At 47.2% G+C, this 21,189-nt stretch overlaps 2 protein-coding genes across 8 annotated transcripts in view; both read right to left on the reverse strand.

The window, feature by feature from the left end:
* Positions 1 to 217: 217 nt before the first annotated feature.
* Positions 218 to 8,181, reverse strand: TMEM101 (transmembrane protein 101). 4 transcript variants are annotated; one of them, XR_014783850.1, is made up of 5 exons: positions 8,031 to 8,181; positions 6,101 to 6,281; positions 2,953 to 3,099; positions 1,629 to 2,200; positions 218 to 1,410 (listed from the first exon to the last, which is right to left on the reverse strand). XR_014783850.1 is itself a non-coding variant. In XM_084804881.1 (4 exons), the coding sequence occupies exons 1-4, from the start codon at positions 8,171 to 8,173 to the stop codon at positions 1,892 to 1,894; spliced, it is 780 nt and encodes a 259-aa protein (XP_084661007.1). In that variant the 5' UTR covers positions 8,174 to 8,181; the 3' UTR covers positions 218 to 1,891. The 4 variants fall into 4 exon arrangements, 3 of the variants coding, with proteins under 3 accessions (XP_084661007.1, XP_084661010.1, XP_084661009.1); XM_084804881.1 differs by having other exon boundaries at positions 218 to 2,200; XM_084804884.1 differs by lacking the exon at positions 218 to 1,410 and having other exon boundaries at positions 2,133 to 2,746.
* A 6,233-nt stretch (positions 8,182 to 14,414) lies between these two features.
* The window catches only part of ETV4 (ETS variant transcription factor 4), a 70,886-nt gene continuing 64,111 nt past the window's right edge, over positions 14,415 to 21,189 (reverse strand). For all 4 annotated transcript variants that reach the window (XM_084808285.1, XM_084808284.1, XM_084808283.1 and 1 more), the window contains one exon: positions 14,415 to 15,006. In XM_084808285.1, coding sequence (XP_084664411.1) covers positions 14,794 to 15,006 — 213 coding nt within the window. In that variant the 3' untranslated portion in view covers positions 14,415 to 14,793. The remainder of the gene's footprint in view (positions 15,007 to 21,189) is intronic.

The raw sequence follows: 21,189 nt of genomic DNA on the forward strand, positions 1-21,189 counted from the left end.
GGCAATGCAAGATCCCAGCTTGTCTTTCCCATTCCATTGACAGCATCCAAAATACGATTGCTGCAGAAACGCCCACAGGAGCATTGCAGCAACCTCAAACTCGCCGGTCCATGCAGCCTCACTAATTCTTGGCCTGTTGGTTTTTATCAAAGTACAAAACAATGTTTGGAATGGAACAAAGTGACAAGCACCAAAAAACCTCCACAAGAATACAAAGTGAGAGAGACTGAAAAGTGTTTATTCCCTTTTAAATCCTTCCAACACACAAAATGGTTCAGGAAAGGTGCAGCAAAGCAGAAATACTTGCTGGCAAGAGAAAGAGGGAGTGCAGGGCACTGTGTTTCAACAGCCTCCGATTCCAGAACATCGGCACCTCCTAAGGGCCGGTTCAGTTCCCATGTGCCCCCGCTGGAGTGGAATACACATGAAAAATCCATTGCGCACGCTGACCACGGGGCTGGCGTTTTCAAGAGCGACTCCCGAGAGATATGCCATGTTTTGGCCAGCATCTGCCTCGGCTGAACACACACTCTGCAGCCCCACACCTCAGTGGGTACATGGAAATCCAACTCAACATTCAACTCAGACAAGGATTTTCTCACAGGTGCCCAGAAAAGGCAGCACTCCTAGCGCATTCTGCCTGGAAATGCAATCAGATCATAACTACAGAAGCGGGAGAAGGCTGTGTGCACGCCTGCGTGCACTCAGACACACTGCAGTTAGCTTGTGCATGGGCAGCAAGATAGGGAACCAGAGTAGGTGCCCGGGGAGGCAAGGTGGTGGAACGTGTGCGTAATGGCAGCCTGATGTCCCATCCCACCCACAGCACCCCTTGTACTCCTAACAGAGCAATCCACCCATGTGGTGCTTTTGCTGCATGGCGGCCCACCTCCAAAGACAAGAAGTTTGAATATACTGGAAAACCCTTCCCCCATTTTCCCTTAGTTCTTTTCAGGAGAAAAAGAAATATAGGAATTTGGGGAGGGAACGCTATGCTTTCAGCAATTAGTTCTCAATACCAAGCCTTTTACCATAATTTGGGTGCAGAGATTATAAGTAAAAATGATCCAAGCATGGTCTGGCAAATAGAAAAAATCCTTTACAGCCTGTTTTGTCGCTTTGGTGTCGCAGAGGTCTATAGTTGCAGAGCCCTGTCAGCTGCGTCAGGAACCCGTTTCCCTAAGCTTCCACGCCCACTCCAGAGAGAACAACGTTTTACCCAGCTGATCACAGCTTCACTTCACACCTGCTTGGAAGAGCATTACATAGCTTCGCAAAACCATTGGTCAAGAGGCAGCCAGCCCATGCAAATAAAGGTTCTGTGACTCATGTCAACTTCTTGGAGAATTTTCAAAGGCCCAGGCCTGCTCGATATAAAGGTCTGCATGATCTCTGCCCATCTAGATACTCCTGAATATAAAACATACAAGAGTTAAAACCTCCGTATCTTTGGCTACCCAAGCCAGGGGTGGGGTTCAGCCCCAGCAGCTTTTAATGTGGTAACACACCCAGTTACCTTTGTCAAGTCATCTTTAAACCACTGAACAGACTGGAAGCAAACATCCAACCCATCCCTGTGGCTGGAGAAACCCCCCCAAAGCCTTCATCATGAAGACAAGTGCCTTTACCTCTTGTGTTCTCAGCTACGGCACAGGAGGGCTGCTGGACTGTCCATGATAAAGAATATAGGAGTGAGTCTGGATTTTGAAGAAACCCACTAGTTCATTTAGCTGCCAATGGGAAGGAACAAAGAATTTTTAAGATGCTGTAAAACCAAAAATAAATAAGCGGCTTTAAAAAAATAATAATAATCCCGAATCCCTTCTCTGCAATCCCCCTCTCCCCTGCCCCCAACTCAGGCATCACGCTCCAAAGTCTTGCAGGTCTCATCTCAGCCATCAGTGGCCAAAATTATGGAGGCCCCAAAGATCCCAACATTCTGTCCTATCAGCTTCATTTGGTTCCAGAATTCAACTCGGCGGGAATCGTGCCAGTATCCCAAGTTGCCATCGATGAAGAGAACGACCAGGGGGAGAATGACCGACAGGATTTGAGCAGCTGTAGTGATGTAATAGCCAGACAAGAAGGAGAGGGCGAGGACACCGTAGAGGACGAAGAGGAGCTGCAAGGCAAGTTCCCCGCCTGGGATGCCACTGAGGTGGGCCAGGCGGTCTTCCTTGCTGTGCTGGAGGGAGTAGGCCTGGAAAGGAAGGGAGACAAATGTAAAGGTGAAAAATGCTGGACCTTCTGCTTACACAGGAAGGAAAGGAAAGGAAGTGTTCCCCCTGTGCAAGCACCGAGTCATTGCTGACCCCTAGAGGGATGCTGCTTGCACTGGCGTTTTCATGGCAGACTATAGTGGGGCGGTTTGCCAGTGGCTTCCGCAGTCGTGACTACCTTTCCCCCAGCAAGCTGGGTGCTCATTTTACAGCTGCTACATAATTTCCACCTCCCTTGTTTCTTCCCACCTCCGTCCAAACAGCTAGTATTGTGGCTGGTTATGGGGACTCTGCACAAAACCCACGTGGGCTTCTCCCCTTTATTTTTATTCCATGTGGATCTTTGGTCATATGTAATGAAATCCAAGTGAGCAAAAGCTGTCTCCTTCCACGATTTGCATCAGTTCTTTCTCTTTCAGCCATCTGCGGTTGCACTCCAGATGTGTTGGACTACCACTGCCAGCATGCTCCAGCCAGAAAAGGACCATCTGGGATTCTTCAGTGTACATAAGAACACAAGAAGAGCCCTGCTGGATCAGACCAAGGGTCCATCTAGTCCAGCATTCTGTTCACACAGTGGCCAACCAGTTGTCGACCAGGAATCCACAAGCAGGGCATGAGTGCAACAGCACCCTCCCACCCATGCTCCCCAGCAACTGGCATACACAGGCTCACTGCCTCTGGTACTGGAGGGAGCACATCGCCATCAAGACTAGTAGCCATTGATACATACCACACAAATGAGGTAGATGCCAATGAAAACCTGCCCAGTGGACTGCAGCGACCGGTTCCGTGGTTTCTGGCGGTAGATCTCCCCAGCGCCGCTTGCCAAGACCAAGAAGCCACCGATGATGGCTATCGTTCGCGAATACATCCTAACCTATGTGTGTGCCACAAGACAGACACACAAGTTGATGAAAACTAAACAAAACATGTGAACTACAACAATAACCAGGAATGCTGGTTTACTGCCTCATTGGCACCATAAACATTTGGCTTCCAGCGCAGCATCTTGCACAGCCAGATTCCCAAGTAGCCAAACTTACATTACCATGAAGGGAGAGATTCTGTAGTCCCCTGTCAATGGTATTTTCAGATCCCGGTGTAATAAGCGGAGATATGCACCAGTCTTGTTAAACTCCACGCATATGCCTCCCCTTCCCTCCTCAGCAGTGAGATTAACCCAGGAATTCTCCCATTAACCATAGTTTCCCATTATGTCTGAACCACTAAACTATAGTTACACAGTTCAGCCATAACAGGAAGCTATGGATAATGGAAGACTTCCTGTGTTAATCTTGGTACATGGAAGAGCAAAGGGCTGGTGTGAGGATGAAGCAGGTGAATGCATGGTTTCTGCATATTTCAGCTTATTAGGCCAAGATTTGTTCACTTGAACCTCATCGATGTCTGAAGGGAGCAGGGGGGGAAAAGGAGAACTAGGGATGAAAACTAAAACTGGAATTGCCCAATTCATTCACTTATTTAGACCTATAATCACAGCCATCCCTGATCCAAAGATGCACAGAGCAGGGAGAAACCCTGTAAAGCAAGGATGGAGAGCCTGAGGCCTTCCAGATGTCGCTGGACTACAACTCCCATCAACCCTCAGCACTGGCCATGCTGGCTAGGGAAGATGGAAGCTGTAGTCCAATGACATCTGGACGGCCACAGGCTGCCCAGCCCTACTGGAAAGAGCAATGCCAGCATCAAACATTTTAACTCTACAGTTACAAACACTTTAGAAGATAACCTTTCCTCACCCCTAGGCATGGTGTCCACAGACAAAAGCATCTCCTATTGCTCACCTCTGTAAGATCCTCAGGGAATCTGACCAGAGGAGGAAAGTTCAGTGCAGACACATTCTTATCCCAGGAGGCAGTTGTTAGCCTGTGAGCCAGATCACACTCACACATAAACCTTCCATCCGTCTGTCACTCTCACCTATGTCCTTCTGAAGGCTAAAAGGAGCCCTTCCTAAAGTATCTCCTTTTCTGCCCAGAAAAGATAGCACTCCCAGGGCTTTTTGTCTACAAGCATCCATTCCTGGCATCAGAAAGGTTGAAGATAAAAGCAGCTTCTCCCCAGATCAGACCACTGATGAATCTAATTTCCAACTGCTGAAGTCACAAAATACCAACACATCCCCATGCTCTATGCCACCCTTCTCGTCCTCTAGCATTTTATTGCAAAGTTCTGTTGAACATTTTCCCTGCATGCCAGAAACTGGATCTTTTAGCTACTGTGGCACAAACAAAAGCCCATGCCATGGTCCATAGCATCTCCCCCAAACCCGGTGCCTTCCAGATTCATGAAAAGACAACTCTCAACATCCTAAGCCAACACGGCTGGGGATGGGGGCGGGGTTGTAGCCCAAGACATCTGGAGGGCAGGTTGGGGAAGGGTGGTCCATAGGATCAAACCATAAGTCTCCTAAAGTGAGCTGCGGGATGGAGCATCTTTTTGCGAAGAAAGGCTTATACAGTTATGCAGGTTTTTAAAGCTAAGCTTTGAGAGGGAGACGGCCAAGGAGACTGGGATGTGGGGTGGGGGACTCATTCTTGCTCAACACCCTAGAATTTGGGGATTAAAAGGAATTTCTAGGATTTGGTTCAGGTCAGGCAAAAACAACAACCATAAATAACTTGTGCAATTCACTGCCACAGGATGCCGTACTAGTTTCAATACTGAATAAATCACAGGCGGGGAAACTGTGGTCCTCCAGAGGTTGTTGGACTCCCACCATCCCTGATCACTGTCCATGATGCGGAGGCTGATGGGAATTGGAGTCCAACAACCCCCGAAGTGCCAAATGTTCCCCACCCCTGGTATAAATGATTATGCATTCATACAGGGTAGATCTGTTAAAATTTGTTCTCTACCACGATAAAGTGGAAATGAAACTTCCATATCACTCTGCTCACTCGGGGGTGGGGGGCAGGGAGAGACAAACAACAGGGATGAACTCCCTTTATCACATCCTAATGGCAATTATATCAGAGGGATCCAGCTAGAAATGGACTTTTGATCTGATTCAGCAAGGCTGTTTTTACAGTCAAGGATAAAAGAGAGGACCTTTGCTTCTCAGATTAGAGCATTTCTACACAAGGCTGTTAATCTGCTGCATTTACTTTTGGTTTCGTCGCAGAACTGAGATCCGAGCACTACACAAAGAACATTTCCTTTCCTTCTTTTCCACTACATAACCTCTAGGTGGCACTGTGGTATTGCAGAACAGTGCAAATACTCCAGGAAATGGTGCTTTCTTTTGCTTTCACACTTAAATGCCGCATTCTCCCTGCTCTAAAAAAAACTGGCTGAAAGTGCTGGTTAGACCCAGAAGCAAAACTGGAGGGTCACGATGTCATCTAAAGGTCCCGTAAACAACTGTGAGTAGGGAATGATGAGCACACGATGAATGCCTCATTTGGAAAAGCCCCAGAGGTGGGGGGAAATCACAGGAAAAGGGTGGGAGCAAAGGTTATGCAGGACCTAAATGTGCTTTGACATGAGAAGGACAAAGGTTTTAGGGGAATAAAATTTAGAAAGCTGTTAAATTGATTTCTGGCATTGAAAATACAGAAACTGAAACACTGAATTCTGGCGAAATCAAGAAAGTCCAGAGGAAGGTCAGGCATGGGGTCTAGGAACATGGAAAGCTGCTTTGCATCAGGGTCAGACTATTTGTCCACCTACCCCAGTGTTGTCTACTCTGACTGGCAGCAGCTCTCCAGGTTCTCAGGCAGAGGCCTTTCCCATCACCCTGGGGATTGAACCTGGGACCTTCTGCATGAGAAGCAAGTGCTTCCCCGCATAGCCATGGTTCCTTCCCTCTCTCATATACCAGCCTTTGAGAACCCACGAGCCAAGGCTGTTCTCACCTTCAACCAGTCTCCGTAGTGCGCATAGCCTCCAATGTATGCTGCGTATGTGCTGATCGCCAACTGTAGGGCAGCCCCCAGGGCAAACCACCGGCGCTTCACCCCAAAGGACATGAAACTGGCGCACAGCACTGCCGCACCCATGTCGAAGTAGAGAAATGGGACAGGGATGTCAGGTTTTCTGGGCAAGGAAATAAATGCAGAAAATCAATCCACAAGGGCACTTCAAGAAAAAAATACAGCACAAGGGGAGGGGGGGAGGGAGGGGGGGAGGGAGAGAGAAATAGGCCACTATGTCTTTTAGTCCCAAGAAATATTATCCCACCTGGTTACCAATCCATTTGAAGGTAACTTTTTCTTAACAGCTGAAAAGCTACACAGCTCTGAGTCCTAAACGCAACATTTTAAAACCACTGGAAATTCAACACCAAGCTGCAGAGACTGTGGAATTCACTGCCACAAAATGCCATCTTGAAGCTCTGAACTCAGAGAGATTTTAAGAAGAGATGTCATCAGTAATGCCCGGGTCCTCTGGACCTCTACTTCAAACACTGCTACATAGGATACTTCATCCGCTTTGCTTTCTTTTCTCAGAGTTATACAATCATCTCTCTCCCTAACACCCCAGTTAAATTCAGTGATACACAGTAGGCATGACAAAAAATGCACAAACTTGCCAATACGCTTGGAAAACTATTTGTTCAGGTATCTGTCATGCAAGCTTGTAAACAAGCAGCAGTGTGGTTGCCTTTGGCAAATAAGAACCATTTCCAGGCAACCTAGAGTGGAAGTCTTTGGAAAATGGAAGGAATGCCGTGCTGTTTTCCCTTTTGGATATCCCATGACCGCTAGCTAACAAACAAACAAAATCAAAATTATAATTATAATAAAACCAAACAGACACACACAGTAAAGACAACAACAAACTAAGCAGCAGTTTAAAAAGCAATAATGTGCCAGTTACTAAAATTCCATAAAACGGCAGTCAATCCCTCAAAGGGAGGGGGCGTATTTATCATAAAAGCCACCATATAGCATTACAAGCCTGGGAGAACAGGATGGATTTTGCCTGGCAGCTAAAAGATCATAAAGTCAATATCAAACAAATATGCCTAGGGAAAATGTTCCACAATTTGGGAGCCACTACAGAAAAGGTTCTCCAGTAGTCACCAGCCTAAACCCCGAAGATCTTAACTCATGCAAGTTCATGCGAGGTCCTTCTGACACCCTAGACCAGGGAAGGGGAAGGTGTGACCCTCCAGATGTTGCTGGACTGGAACTCCCATCATCCTGCGCCACTGGCTATGTTGGCCAGGACTGATGGAGCTGGCAGTCAAACAACGTCTGGAGGGCTACACGTTCATTCCCCACCGCTGCCCTAGTCTCACAACTGGCCCTCCCCTACCTATCCACTCTAAGACCCCATCACTCTCCCAGCCCGACACAGCTCCTCACGAGGTATCCCCACATCCCGCTTCAATATCCTCTGTAACCAGCCACGACATCTTCCCTCATGTTTTTGCAGCCTCCTTAATACCCAGCCCTGCCATCCCTCACCCTCAAAAGCACCCAAACTCTTCTGTCATTGCACGCCACACTGCTATGCCCCCACGCAGTTGGGGACCCCTCGATCCATAACACACACGCTCTCTCTCTCTCTTCCCATGCAGACCACCACCACTCCAAGCACTACCCCACCCCTCAATGTTGCAACCCCCAAGGACGCCCCCCCCCCCGCTCTCTCTCCTCCCACCCCATGAGAGGTCATGGGGCTTACGGCCTCCTGGAAGGCATCCCCTTCCCCCGACTTGCGCTCCTTCCTCCAGTCACCAATGTACGGGCGCTGAAGGCCGAAGCATCCCTCTGCACACGCTCAGAGGCGCCCTCCATCCCCCGCAAGCGCGCTGGCTTTCGAGGAGCCCCCACTCACCGGCGGGCCTCGGCGCGCTCGGCGTTGAGGAGCAGCCCGCTGAGGCAGTGCCAGAAGGGGAAGCGCGTGAGCAGCACCGAGCCGACCCGCATCAGCAGCCGCAGCGCCCCGCGCCGCCCGGAACCCCCGCTGCCCGCCGCCATCTTGTCGTAGGGCGGAACTCCTGGCGTGCCCCGCTACCGGCAGCAGGCCCGCTCTCGGTCCGACAGAGCGTCGCTCCCATCGGGGCCCGTTCTCGAAAGCTTTCCGAACGGGAGCTGATCTCACAGCGTGAATGGTTCCTACCTTCCCTGTATTTCGGGCTGAACACCGTGTAGCTCGGCATCCAACACGCCACCCTTTCCCACAAAGTTTGAGGTTGCCGCCTCATATTTTATTTTACACCCCTCGCAGAGCTTCTACGTTATTTACAGCTGCAGGGCAGGCAGAAATTCAGCAGGTGAAGCTCCTCCCCCCAACACACACACACACACACACACTCTGCAACATTGCACCTCTACGCCGGGAAGACTGCACCAGCTGAATTTGCACCAATTACACAACCTTCTGTTACTTATTATAATATCACCAAGGCCGTCTTTGAGGAGCTTCCATCTAACATTTGACACCGTGGAGACAATAGACTACAGGCAGGGGCAGAGGATGGAAGTTTTAACAGGGCAGCCTTCCCCAACCTGGTTCCCTCCGGATGTTTTGGACTTCAACTCCCATCATCCCCAGCTAGCACAGCCAATAGTCAGGAACGCTGGCATTGTAGTCTAAAACATCTGGAAGGAACCAGGTTGGGGAAGGCGGCCATAGGGGATGAAGAGGAAAGTTGTACCAAAAGCTTCACAGAACTATAAGAACATAAGAAGAGCCATGCTGGATCAGACCAAGGGTCCATATAGTCCAGCATTCTGTTCACACAGTGGCCAACCAGGTATGGACTGGGAACCCATAAGCAGGTCACGAGTGCATCAGTACCCTCCCACCCATGTTCCCCAGCAACTGGTACACATAGGCTTACTGCCTCTGATACTGGTAGTAGCATATAGCCATCCAGACTAGTAGCCATTGATAGCCTCCTCCAGGAATTTGTCTAACCCCTTATTAAAGTTATCCCAATTGGTGGCCATCACTACGTCCTGTGGTAGCAAATTCCATAGTTTAACTCTGCGCTGTGTGAAGAAGTCCTTCCTTTCATCTGTCCTGAACCTCCCACCAATCAGCTTCATAGGGTGACCCCATTAGAAGAGACGGAGAAAAATATTTCCCTATCCACGTTCTCCACACCTTGCATAGTTCTGAACACCTCTATCACGTCTTCTCTTACCCTCCTTTTTTCCAAGCTAAACAATCCCAGCGGTTGTTACCTTCCCTCATAGGGGAGTTGCTCCAGCCCCTTGATCATTTTACTTGCCCTTTTTCTGCATTTTTCCCAGCTCTACAATATCCTTTTTTAGGTACAGTGACCAGAAGTGCACACATTATTCTAAGTGTGGTTGCACCATAGGTTTATATAAAAGCAGTATGATATTGGCAGTTTTATTCTCAATTCCTTTTCTAATTATGCCTAACATGGAGTTTGCCTTTTTTACAGCAGCCACACACTGGGTTTTTCCTCGAGCTGTCCACCTTTTATTTTAAAAAAATAAAAGTCCAGGACACTTGGTTCCAAGGTATCCTCCCAAAATCAAATTGAGATGTCTCATGGGACAAGGTGAGATAAAAGAGTTAAGAGAGACTTCACACTGACAACAGAGGTCTGCATAGTTAAAGCAATGGTGTAGTAACCTATGGCTCCGAGAGCTGGACCATAAGGAAGGCTGAGCGAAGGAAGATAGATGCTTTTGAACTGTGGTGCTGGAGGAAAATTCTGAGAGTGCCTTGGACTGCAAGAAGATCAAACCAGTCCATACTCCAGGAAATAAAGCCAGACTGCTCACTTGAGGGAAGGATATTAAAGGCAAAACTGAAGTCCTTTGGCCACATCATGAGAAGACAGGACACCCCGGAGAAGATGCTGATGCTAGGGAAAGTGGAAGGCAAAAGGAAGAGGGGCCGACCAAGGGCAAGAAGATGGATGGATGATATTCTGGAGGTGACGGACTCGACCTTGAAGGTGCTGGGCGTGGCGCCAGCCGACAGAAAGCTCTGGCGTGGGCTGGTCCATGAAGTCATGAAGAGTCGGAAGCGACTGACCGAATAAACAACAACAAAAATCGATCCCCAAAGAATCTGACTTCAAGTCCCTGTTCTGACAGTAAATGATGTTGAGAACAAGACCCAAATAAATTATGCAAAATAAAAGAAAGAAAAGGAAATGCAGAAGAAACCATGCAAATGACAGAAATGCTGCAAACATGTGTAGTATATACACGTTACATCATTCAGCTTTTCTTGTAACAGAATGGATAATCCTGTTGGTCACATTGATACCATGAATTATTTCAGTTTAACTAGTACATGTTAATAGTCTTAACTCCTGTACCACTCACATCAATAAGAGGAGTGAAAATAAAGCAGGAACCAAGGTCCAGATTCTGCTTGAGAGAGGCTGGCAGCCCGATCAGCTGGATTTTTATGCAGAAACAAGTGTCACAGTTCAATGGGACCTCCTCCCAAATATGTGTGCACACAGAATTGCGGCCTGAATACCCCACAACCTGCTCGCTTCTATGTACAGGAATAAAATAAAACAAAACAACCCCCCCCCCCCTTTCACAGGGCACCTCTGTGCACCACCAAGTGAGGCTTTATATATGATCTTCCTGTATTTGCTGGTCATAAAAGGGAAGCACTCTTCCTGTATTCCTATGTGAGTAACATCTGAAACCAGTACTTGGGACCAAGGAGCAAGTCAGAACCAAAGGACAATCCAGGAGGCAGGATTAAGGAGCAAGCCAGGAGCAAGGCCTGAAAAGCAGCTCAGGCTCAAGGAGTACGCTGGAAGTCAGGACCAAAGACCATGTCACAACCAGAAACAAACCAGGAGACAGAACCAAGGAACACACTAGAACTCAGGAAGACCTTGGTGCTCAAGCAAGATTCAACTGCAATCCCTTTTATACCCGTTCCTGTCCAGGAGGAGCCAATGGCCAGCCTAGGTGGGCAGAGTCAGTCCAGGACACCGAGAAGCTGCTACCAGAAGTTCAGTGGCTTGCCACACAGAGCACCTGTCCACAGAACCCAGCAGCTCCTGTCACATGGCTGGCTGCATGCTAAGAAACCAGGGCACAAGGAATTCTGGGGGATCAGCACTGGCTTTCCCTTCTGGGGAAAAGTCACTCCTGTTCTTGAGTAGTGAGTAAACAGTACAGGAGTAAGGTGCATCCTCCTGAATAACCCTCCACAGAAGTACTTTTTTTCTGATTAATATGCACAAACACACAAAATGACGTACACACTTACGCACGCTCCTTTTATATGTTGTAGAACTTGTATTTTTATTTTCATTAGATATTGAGCTCCTACTTAGATGATTTTATTGTAGATGTTCCATAAGCATATCTGATATAGACTAAGATGTATAATTAGTGAATTCCTTTGTTTTAGTGGTTTTGATTTATTATTATGTACATTCTTCTTCCTTTTGTTGCCTTTGTTTTGTTAACCTTATTTCAAAATAAAATAAAATTTCATGAGAAAAAAAAGAAGTATCCATCACTGTTCATATTCAGATGAGTATGGGAAATATGATTAATTCAGGAGAGTGATCTTTTGGGGCTGGAGAGGAAAAAATAAGGTTGAAATGAATTTGGAGAAAATTCAGATTCTAACTAAAATTCATGAGGTTTAGATTCTCCACCCTTCATTAGAAGTGTGATTCCCTTGAGGAGTTGAAGATGATGTTTAACATGTTAATACCTGTTGAATGTCGAGGGTTTTGTGGGTTTAAAAAAAACGCACTAGAGCCAAATTTCCAGTGTTAAGTGTGAGCATTTTTTAAAAATTCAAATTTCCGAAATGTCGCTGAACATTGAATTGGTGGAACAGATGTCATATCAGCTTCTCTGTGCAATCTGGAAGATGTTAAATGGTGGTTTAAGGTAGGGGTGGGGACCTTAGGCCCAGCAGCCAAAACTGGACTACCTGGAGTCCAAATCTGGCCCTCCAGGGTTGCCCAGATGTCTATACCTCCTTCTCCTGGCCCCATTCCCTTTCCCCCAACCACTGATTATTTGGTGGTTTTGTGCAGTTTCCAAACACATGAAGAGGGAAGGCACCAGAACGCTGTGCAGACTGAACGAGGGAACCCCCAGGTGCCTGAACATAAAAGCACTGAAAGCTGGATAATTGTGGAGACGTCTAACTGCAGCCCAATGTGTTTCAGGTTTTAAAAACCCTTTTTCAAGGGCACTCTAGTTCAACAACAAAAAAGAAGCATAAATAGCGCCCATTAAAATATTCTACACTCATCAAAACCCATAGACTGCTGTACAATTTTAGATTTCTGTCAGTATTACTCATTTGTCCTTTCCGCATTATGTATTTGCACTGCTTTGATTGGAAAAAAGCTTGGAAAAAAGGAGGGTAAGGGGAGACATGACAGAGGTCTACAAAATTATGCATGGTGTTGAGAATGTGGATAGGGAGACCTTTTTCTCCCTCTCTCAAAAATACTAGAACCCGGGGTCATCCCATGAAGCTGATTGGTGGGAGATTCAGGACAGGTAAAAGGGAGGACTTCTTCACACAGCGCATAGTTAAACTATGGATTTCGCTACCAAAGGATGTAGTGATGGCCACCCATTTGGATGGCTTTCAAAGGGGGTTGGACAAATTCCTGGAGAAGGCTATCAATGGCTACTAGTCTTGATGGCTCTGTGCTACCCTCAGTACCAGAGGCAATGAACCTATGGACACCCGTTGCTGGGGAACATGGGCAGGAGGATGCTGTTGCACTCATGCCCTGCTTGTGAGTTCCTGGTCGGCAGCTGGTTGGCCACTGTGTGAAGAGAATGCTGGACTAGAGGGACCCTTGGTCTGATCCAGCAGGGCTCTTCTTATGTTCTTATGATTACAAATCATGTAAAATAGGCTTTTGATGAGTGTAGAATATTTTAATGTGTGCTGTTTACATTTCTTTTTTGTTTTTGAGCTAGAGTGCCCTTGAAAAGGGGGTTATAAAACCTGAAATGTGTTGGCCTTCAATTAGATGTCTTCATAACTATCCAACTTGCAGTGCTTTTTTGTTCAGGCGCCTGGGGGTTCCCTCCTCCAGTCTGCACTTTCTGCCGTTTCCCCCATTCTAAAAGGTTGAAATGCCACTCCCAAGGCTTAGTTCCTGGCAGGAAGAGCTTTCAGCTGAAATAGGCTGGCATTTTTGATATTGGCCTTTCGCTCTAGGCACCACTGGAATCCCCCCCTCCTCGCCCCCAGCTTCTCTGAAATGGAATTCAGCCCTCAGGCTGAAAGAGGTTCAACTCTCCTGCTCTAGAGTAGGCCTCCCTCTGTCTCAGATATACTTAACAGTATAGCTAGCTATGGTTTCCTTGTCTTGACACGAGGCATGCTTCCAGACAAGGCTTTTTATCCTGCCCTCATCCTGCCTCGTTCCTGGAATTTTACAGGGCTCCAGACAATGTTGTCTTCCATGTGTAACCCTCCCATGTTTCCCCACCCCTTCTTCCATCTCCCCGCCCCCCTTACCAGAAGAAAGCTGTTAAGGAGGAAAAGACGGGAGAGGTGCCTAATGCCTTTTGATTGGTAGCGTTAGGAGCCACTGTCTGGAAGCACCCAAAGGCACAGAAAATCTGGGATGTGCTACAGAGGTGGTTCAAGAACTAAGAGCTTCTCAGCTCTTCTCTGCTGAGTGCTTAAACATGGTGACAGGTCGCTCTGTCCGGTTTGTATAACTCCCACTCCTCCCTCCAGTAGAGCCTGTAATCCATGCAACAGACACCCATTCAGCCAGAAAGGGCTTCTCCAGATCAGGTTTTTTATCCCGCAACTTTGCCGGGGCTTGTTTTCGGATTCTTTGCGGGATTAAGATGGGCTCCGTCACATACACTTCCTGGGTCCCCGTCCCCCCCCGAGGACTGGCTTTATCTGCAAGTTCTATATGTTTCATTGTAAAGGCACTAGATGGTGCTGTTATAGCACCACTTCCTCTTTACATGCTCAAATTCAAACCGATTCAAGCCGCTTCTTTTTTATTAGCTCATTATTTCTGTTTCAAATTAAGCCGCAGAAATGGTTGGAAACCACAGGAGAGGTGCTGGAGGTCGATGACGCCATGTCAAGGACCCGCACACCTCCGTGACTAACCAATCTCAATCGCAGGATAAAAGCCCCATGTGGAGAAGCCCAAAGAAGCTGTTTTGAATTTCTGCATATTCCAACAGCCGTCGCCTGGCAGAATCCCATTTAATCAGACAGCTCTTGCCTCTCTCCCTGATTCAGGCTTAGCATCATTCTTGTTTAATCACCAAGACAGCACTTTAAAAAAACAAATGTACAAAGCGCTTTGCAATTTTTATCTGGTCTGTCCTCACAACATCCCTGTGAGGTAGGCAACTACTCCTTGGGGAAGCTAAAAGAAGCGACTTGCCCAAAAGTTCACCCAGTGGGTCTGTGGCTAAGTTGGGACTGGAACCCAGGTCTGAGCCCTGCTCCCCAGGTACTGGACCACACGGCCTCTCTCTTCAAAAGGCAGCCCCCACCGTACATCCTGATTCAGTCTTAGGAGAGCCAAGGCCATAATCTACATGGGTGATTACTGACAAGCATCTTCATATATACAACTCGCCCATTTCCGATCAGTCCCTTCTGCGACCAGTTAGTAGGTGTAGCCTTTCCCATAAGGCTGTCCCCCCAGATCCTGCAAGTAGGCAACACCCTCGTCCAGGTGGGAGAGAGGCACTGTGTCTTCCTCGCTGACGTGCCACTCAAACTCGGCCTTTAGGGACGGGCGCTGATTGTCGGGGAAGGCGAGGGAGAACAGTGCTTCAGGCTCGCAGACAAATTTGTACACGTAACGCTCGCCAGCCACCTATTTGGGGGAAAAGAGAGAGAAATACAAGCACTACAGCAGTTGCTTCTTGGCAAACCCCCACATGGATGACCCCAGGACCAGGGCTGCCTGGATTCTACATCGTTGTGCTACATAAGTATGGAAGCTGGTGCTGAAAGCAAGTTTCTAGGCCTCAAGAGCTTTAAAGATAGAACTGAAGTGTGTGGGCAAAACAAGAGTGACGGGCTGGGCAGGATTGCTAGCAGCACCAGCCCAAGACATTTTGCTGCCTGGAGCAGACCCCAAACGGTGCCCACCTCCAATAGGGCTGACGCATTTGCTGCACCACTTGGAGAGAAATTCCTGCCTTCCTCTATCCCTCGCTTCCTGGTGCTGCCCTAAAGCAGGTCGCTTCACCCTGCCACATGGCAGGGCCGGCCCTAATTGCTAGGGGTCAGGAGGCAAGGTTGCAGGCTTCTGCACAGCTCTTCCCCAGGCCTCCATGCAGCAGAGCAAATTATTCAAAAGGCAGAACCCAACGTAGCTGCAGACTGCGGAATCCAGCTTTTCTGGGCATGGAATGCACAGCTCTGCCAATCACTGGCCATCGTTTCCTGCAGTTATGAATAATTCCACACTGACAACAATGGCAACAACAGAAGATGCCAGCAATTGAACCGGGGGTCTTCTATATCAGGGGTGCAGAACCCAGCCTGGGGTCCAAATCCAGCCCTCCAGGGTCTTGTGGAGGGCCACACCCCCTTTCCCCTTGGCCCTCGATTGTTTGATGGTTTCCTGGCTTTGGTGGAGTGTTTCCCGCTTCTGAAAAGTTGGAATGCCTCTCTGAAGGCTCAGTTACTGGCAGTAAGACCATTAAGCTAATGCGATCTGGCAATTTTGGCCTCGCCCCTTTTGCCTTCAGTCCCCCCACCACCACTGCAATGCTCCCCCCCCCCCAAGAACTTCTCCAAAACAGAATTCAGCCCTTGGGCTGAAAGAGGTTAATAACATAAAAGAGCCATACCGGATCAGACTAAGGGTCCATCTAGTTCAACATTTTGTTCATACAGTGGATAGCCAGATGCCCGCGGGAAACCCACAAGCAGGGCATGAGGGCAACAGCACCCTCCCGCCCATGTTCCCCAGCAACTGGTGTCCATAGGCTCACTGCCTCTGGTACTGGAAGTAGCACATAGCCATCAGATCTAGTCACCATTGATAGCCTTTTCTTCCAGGAATTTGTCCAACCTCCTTTTAAAGCCATCCAAATTGGTGGCCATCGCTACGTCTTGTGGTAGCGGATTCCATAGTTCGACTATCTGTTGTGTGTAGAAGTCCTTACTTTTATCTGTCCTGATTTATTTTTTTATTTATTTATCGTATGGCACATTTACATCGCATTACAATAAAAACATAGAGCATAATAAATATGAAATGTAAAATATAAAATATAGACAGGAATATTGCAAACGTATGTCTAGGTTAGAGATATAGTTTTTTACTTCAGTTGTCACAGCCAGGAAATCAGCAAAGTCTCCACTGTAGGCTCGGTTTTGACACTCTGTCACTATATGTTGGATAGTTTGTTTTTCAACCCCACAATCACAATTTGGTGATGTTGTTTTGCCCCATTTATAAAGGGCATCTGCACATCTACCATGACCTGTGCAAATTCGGTTCAAGGTTGTCCACATCGCACAGGGCTGGTCAAATCCAGGTGGTTTTTCCAAGATGCAGGGCAAGCTTCAGCATTGTGGAGGGCAATTTCCTAGCCAATGTTGTTTCCATGTATTGTGGATATTCAAATCATCTTCTAGAAGAGCTTTAGCAGTAGAAATGGCTGGATGTCTCAATCTTAACCTGTTTCGCTCCAAGTAGGTTACGTCATTTAATATTGGTAGCTGGAGATTGTCAATAATCTTCTGGTATTCTTGAAGAAGAGCGCTCTTTCATCTTGCATCCGGAGGTGGTACATGGCTCAAAACAGGCAGCCAGTATGTGGGAGTAGAATGTATCGTCCCACTAACAATACGCATTGACTCATGCAGTTGTGTATCGATTTTTCTCGTGTGCAGACTATTAAGCCACACTGGGGCACAGTACTCTGCTGCTGAATAAACCAGACTGAGTGCGGTCGTTCTTAGCATATCCGCCATCGAGCCCCAGCTAGTGCCGCATAGTTTGTGCAGAATGTTATTTCTACTTCTCAGTTTGGCAGCAGTCTTCATCAAGTGTTCTTAATAGGAAAGTGTCCTATCCAGTTTGACCCCAAGATATTTGGGATGCATGTTGTGACTGAGCCGGTTTCCCTTAAATTGAACATTGAGCTCTCTGCCTGCTGATCTATTACAAAGGTGGAAGCATGTTACTTCCGTCTTTGTTGGATTTGGCTGTAACCTCCACTTACAGAAATATTTATCCAGTGTGTCTAGATCGGAAGTGAGGACATCTTCAGTTGTCTCAAAGGATTTATGTTGTGTGGCTATAGCCCAATCATCCACGTAGCCAAACTTCCTAGACTTTGTGTGTGGTATGTCAGCTATGTATAGATTGAAAAGGAGAGGTGCAAGAACCGAGCCTTGTGGTAGTCCGTTGTTTAAAATTTTAGGGACACTAGTATTCTCTCCTATAGTCACAGAGAAAGTTCTTCCAGCAAGCATATTATCAATAAGTTGGGTAGTTTTTCGGCATGAGGTTACTTGTATTAAAAGCAAGAGAATTCCAGAAAAACGTCTATTTCTGCTTCATTGACTACGCTAAAGCTTTTGATTGTGTGGATCACAACAAACTGTGGCCAATTCTTAAAGAGATGGGAGTACCAGACCACCTTACCTGTCTCCTGAGAAACCTGTACGAGGGTCAAGAAGCAACAGTAAGAACCCGACATGGAACAACTGATTGGTTCAAAATTGGGAAAGGAGTACGACAAGGCTGTATATTGTCGCCCTGCTTATTTAATTTATATGCAGAGTACATCATGAGAAATGCCGTCTCGGATGAATCACAGGTCGGAATTAAGATTGCCGGGAGAATTATCAACAACCTCAGATACATAGACGATACCACCCTAATGGCAGAAAGCGAAGAGGATCTCAAGAGCCTCTTGTTGAGGGTGAAAGTGGAGAGTGCAAAAGCTGGTTTGAAACTCAGCATTAAAAAAACGAAGATCATGGCATCTGGCCCCATCACTTCCTGGCATATAGAAGGGGAAGAAATGGAAGCAGTGACAGATTTTATTTTCTTGGGCTCCAAGATCACCGCAGACGGTGACTGTAGCCATGAAATTAAAAGACGCTTGCTCCTTGGGAGGAAAGCTATGGCAAACCTAGACAGCATAGTAAGAAGCAGAGACATCACCTTGCCAACAAAGGTCCGTCTAATCAAAGCTATGGTTTTCCCAGTAGTAATGTATGGCTGTGAGAGCTGGACAATAAGGAAGGCTGAGCGCTGAAGAATTGATGCTTTCCAACTGTGGTGCTGGAGAAGACCCTTACAAGTCCCCTGAACTGCAAGGAGGTCAAATCAGTCCATCCTAAAGGAAATCAACCCTGAGTGCTCATTGGAAGGACAGATACTGAAGCTGAAGCTCAAATATTTTGGCCACCTAATGCGAAGAGAAAACTCCCTGGAAAAGACCCTGATGCTGGGAAAGACTGAAGGCAAAAGGAGAAGGGGACGGCAGAGGATGAGATGGCTAGATAGCATCACCGATGCAATGAATATGAACTTGAGCACACTCCGGGAGAGAGCGGAGGACAGGAAGGCCTGGAGTGCTATGGTCCATGGGGTCACAAAGAGTCGGACACGACTTAAAGACTGAACAACAACAACCATGTCTCCACACTGTATCATATGCTGCACTTAAATCTATAAAAGCAACTGATGTTTTTTGCTTCACCTGATATCCTGCTTCCATATAGGTTGTTAGTGAAAGCACTTGGTCAGCGCAGCTTCGTGCGGGGTGAAATCCAGCTTGTTCCACTGGAATTATCTGGAGTATCTTCTGGCTGATTCTATTATGTAGAAGCCCTTTGAGAAGCTTATAGACAGTGCTTAGCAGTGCGATTGGTCGATAGTTCCTTAGTTGGTCATTTGTTTTTCCCGGTTTGAGTATTGTGATGATTTTTGCTTGCTTCATCTTGTCTGGTATTATACCTGTTTCCATAATAACCGAAAAGAATTCTGCCAACCTCCTTTTTGCATATTTTCCACAATGCAGGAGGAATTCAGGATGTATACCATCATGTCCAAGTGCCTTGCCAGCTTTTATATCCTTGAGTGCGTTTGTAATTTCAAAGGGGGAAAAAGGGTGTGAATATTCAGATTGTTCAGATTGTTCAGGACAAGTAGTTTTAAGAGCGCTAAATTTTTGTCTAATTTGTCTTGTATGGACTTTGTCCCTTGTAGCTCTAGATGTAGACAATATGTGTGCCGCGATCTTATTGGCTGAAATGTGTGTCTTATCATTTATTTTCTTCTTACTTTCCCCTAATTTCCGTAGCAAAGACCATGCTTCTCTACTAGACGTTTTAAAATTGAGCAATTCTACGATCTCCATCCATTTCTCTCGCTGTGCTATATCGAGGCTATGTAACAAGTAATCTGCAATATCATGGTCTCCATTTTTAAAAAATTCTTGATACAGGTTCTCGCAGGTATCATTCCACCCCGGAATATATTGCTTGCGGTCTCCTCTAGGAATAGCCTTTCTTGCTGCACATATAAACGCGCTTGTAAGTCCCTCATAATTGTTGGATTTAGGGGAGATCCAGCCCAAGCATTTGTCTAGATTTTCAGTAAAGACATCCCATTTCCCCTTCTTGAAATTCCACCTTGGGCAGGGAAAGGATGAGATCAGAGGTATACTTGTGCCAATTTCAATCAGAATTGGGCGGTGCTGGCTATGGGGGAAGTCTGCTAGTACCAGTCGAGAGGTTTTCACTGGCAGTTTTTCCTCGTTGGTGGTCACAAAACACAAATCAGGGTTGTATTCCTTTCTCCAAGCTGCTGACTTATATGTTCCTCTGTCCTTTACATAAAATATCAAATACAAGCTGTTATCTTCTGCCCAGTTTACAAGTGCCTCCCCATTTTCATCAGTTTCACTGTACTTCCACTGAGTATGATGACTATTAAAATCTCCAAGGTAAACAGCTGTATGTGGGGACAGAGGTATAACTTGTAGGGGCCAATTAATAGCCGGGGGTTTATATATGTTAGTTATTGTTAATTCCCCTATTCTTACAGTTACCTCACGTATACTGTTGAGATTAGAGGCTGAGCACAGTTGGGCATTTTCAGTTGACGACCTCACATACGTTGCCACTCCATAAGCATGGTGGTATGTGTCAGGGTGGACACTGAGCCCATAGAACCTCAGAGCAGTTCTGATTCTGAGGAGGAACAGCCGTCCGTGGGAGAGGAGCGCGCTCATCCCTCCCAGGCCCTGCAGCTGGCAGAGATTCCTCCTGCCGGCATTCCAGAGATAGATAGCGGTCCTGGGAGTGAAAGAGTGCAGGAGGAGGGCTGGCTGGATGCTCGACGCAGATGCAAAGAGTGACAAGCTATGGAGGGCGCGGAAAGGAGCCGTAGCGCCCATTTGGAGCGCAAGCAACGGTCATGTCCAAAGGACCCAAGGGAAAGGGGGAGGGACTCTCCCTAGCCCATAAGTTCAGGGTCTGCAAGTGATTCTCGTTCAAATGGGGACCAACTGTTTCCAACCCAGGGCATAGGTTACTCTGCTGTTCATAGCTTAGTCGCTGGTGATAGAGTTATTAAGTTGTAAAAGGAATAAAGTAGGGATGTCAGAGAATTTCGCCACGAATCTCGGGGAGGTCGAATGCTAGCGCATTCGGCCCCCCAAAATCAGTGGTGGAACGGTCTGCCCCCCCCGCCCCCCCCGGGAACTTACCTTGGGCGGATCTTCCTGGCGGCGGTGGCTCCGGTGGCAGTTCGGCAGCGGCGGCAGCCGGTCTTCCGGGCGGCGGTGGCGGCTCCGGCGGCAGTTCGGCGCCGCCGGCGGCTGGTCTTCCAACCGGCTGCCGCCGCCGCTGCCACCATTTCCAGTTAAAAAAAAAAAATGTGATAGGCTACGTAAAGATTTACGTAGCCTATCATGGCTAGATTTTTAAAAAGCACCTTTTTCATGGCTGATTTAAAAGAAAAAAAAAATATGGGCGCCGCCATTTGCGTTCCTTATTTTGGCACGTCTTAGTCTATGTA

Source organism: Heloderma suspectum, chromosome 6 (assembly GCF_057233095.1).
Source record: "Heloderma suspectum isolate Gila_16-S chromosome 6, 16-S_ref, whole genome shotgun sequence".
Classification (NCBI taxonomy): domain Eukaryota; kingdom Metazoa; phylum Chordata; class Lepidosauria; order Squamata; family Helodermatidae; genus Heloderma; species Heloderma suspectum.

Bases quoted from the DNA above. Each gene is read 5' to 3' on its own strand.
- TMEM101 (XM_084804881.1), bottom strand. From the start codon at position 8,173: ATGGCGGCGGGCAGCGGGGGTTCCGGGCGGCGCGGGGCGCTGCGGCTG. The intron at 3,100-6,100 runs GTGAGAACAGCC...GCACACACATAG, and splicing joins ACTACGGAGACTGGTTGAAG to GTTAGGATGTATTCGCGAAC. The intron at 2,201-2,952 runs GTATGTATCAAT...CTTCCTTTCCAG, and splicing joins GCATCTACCTCATTTGTGTG to GCCTACTCCCTCCAGCACAG.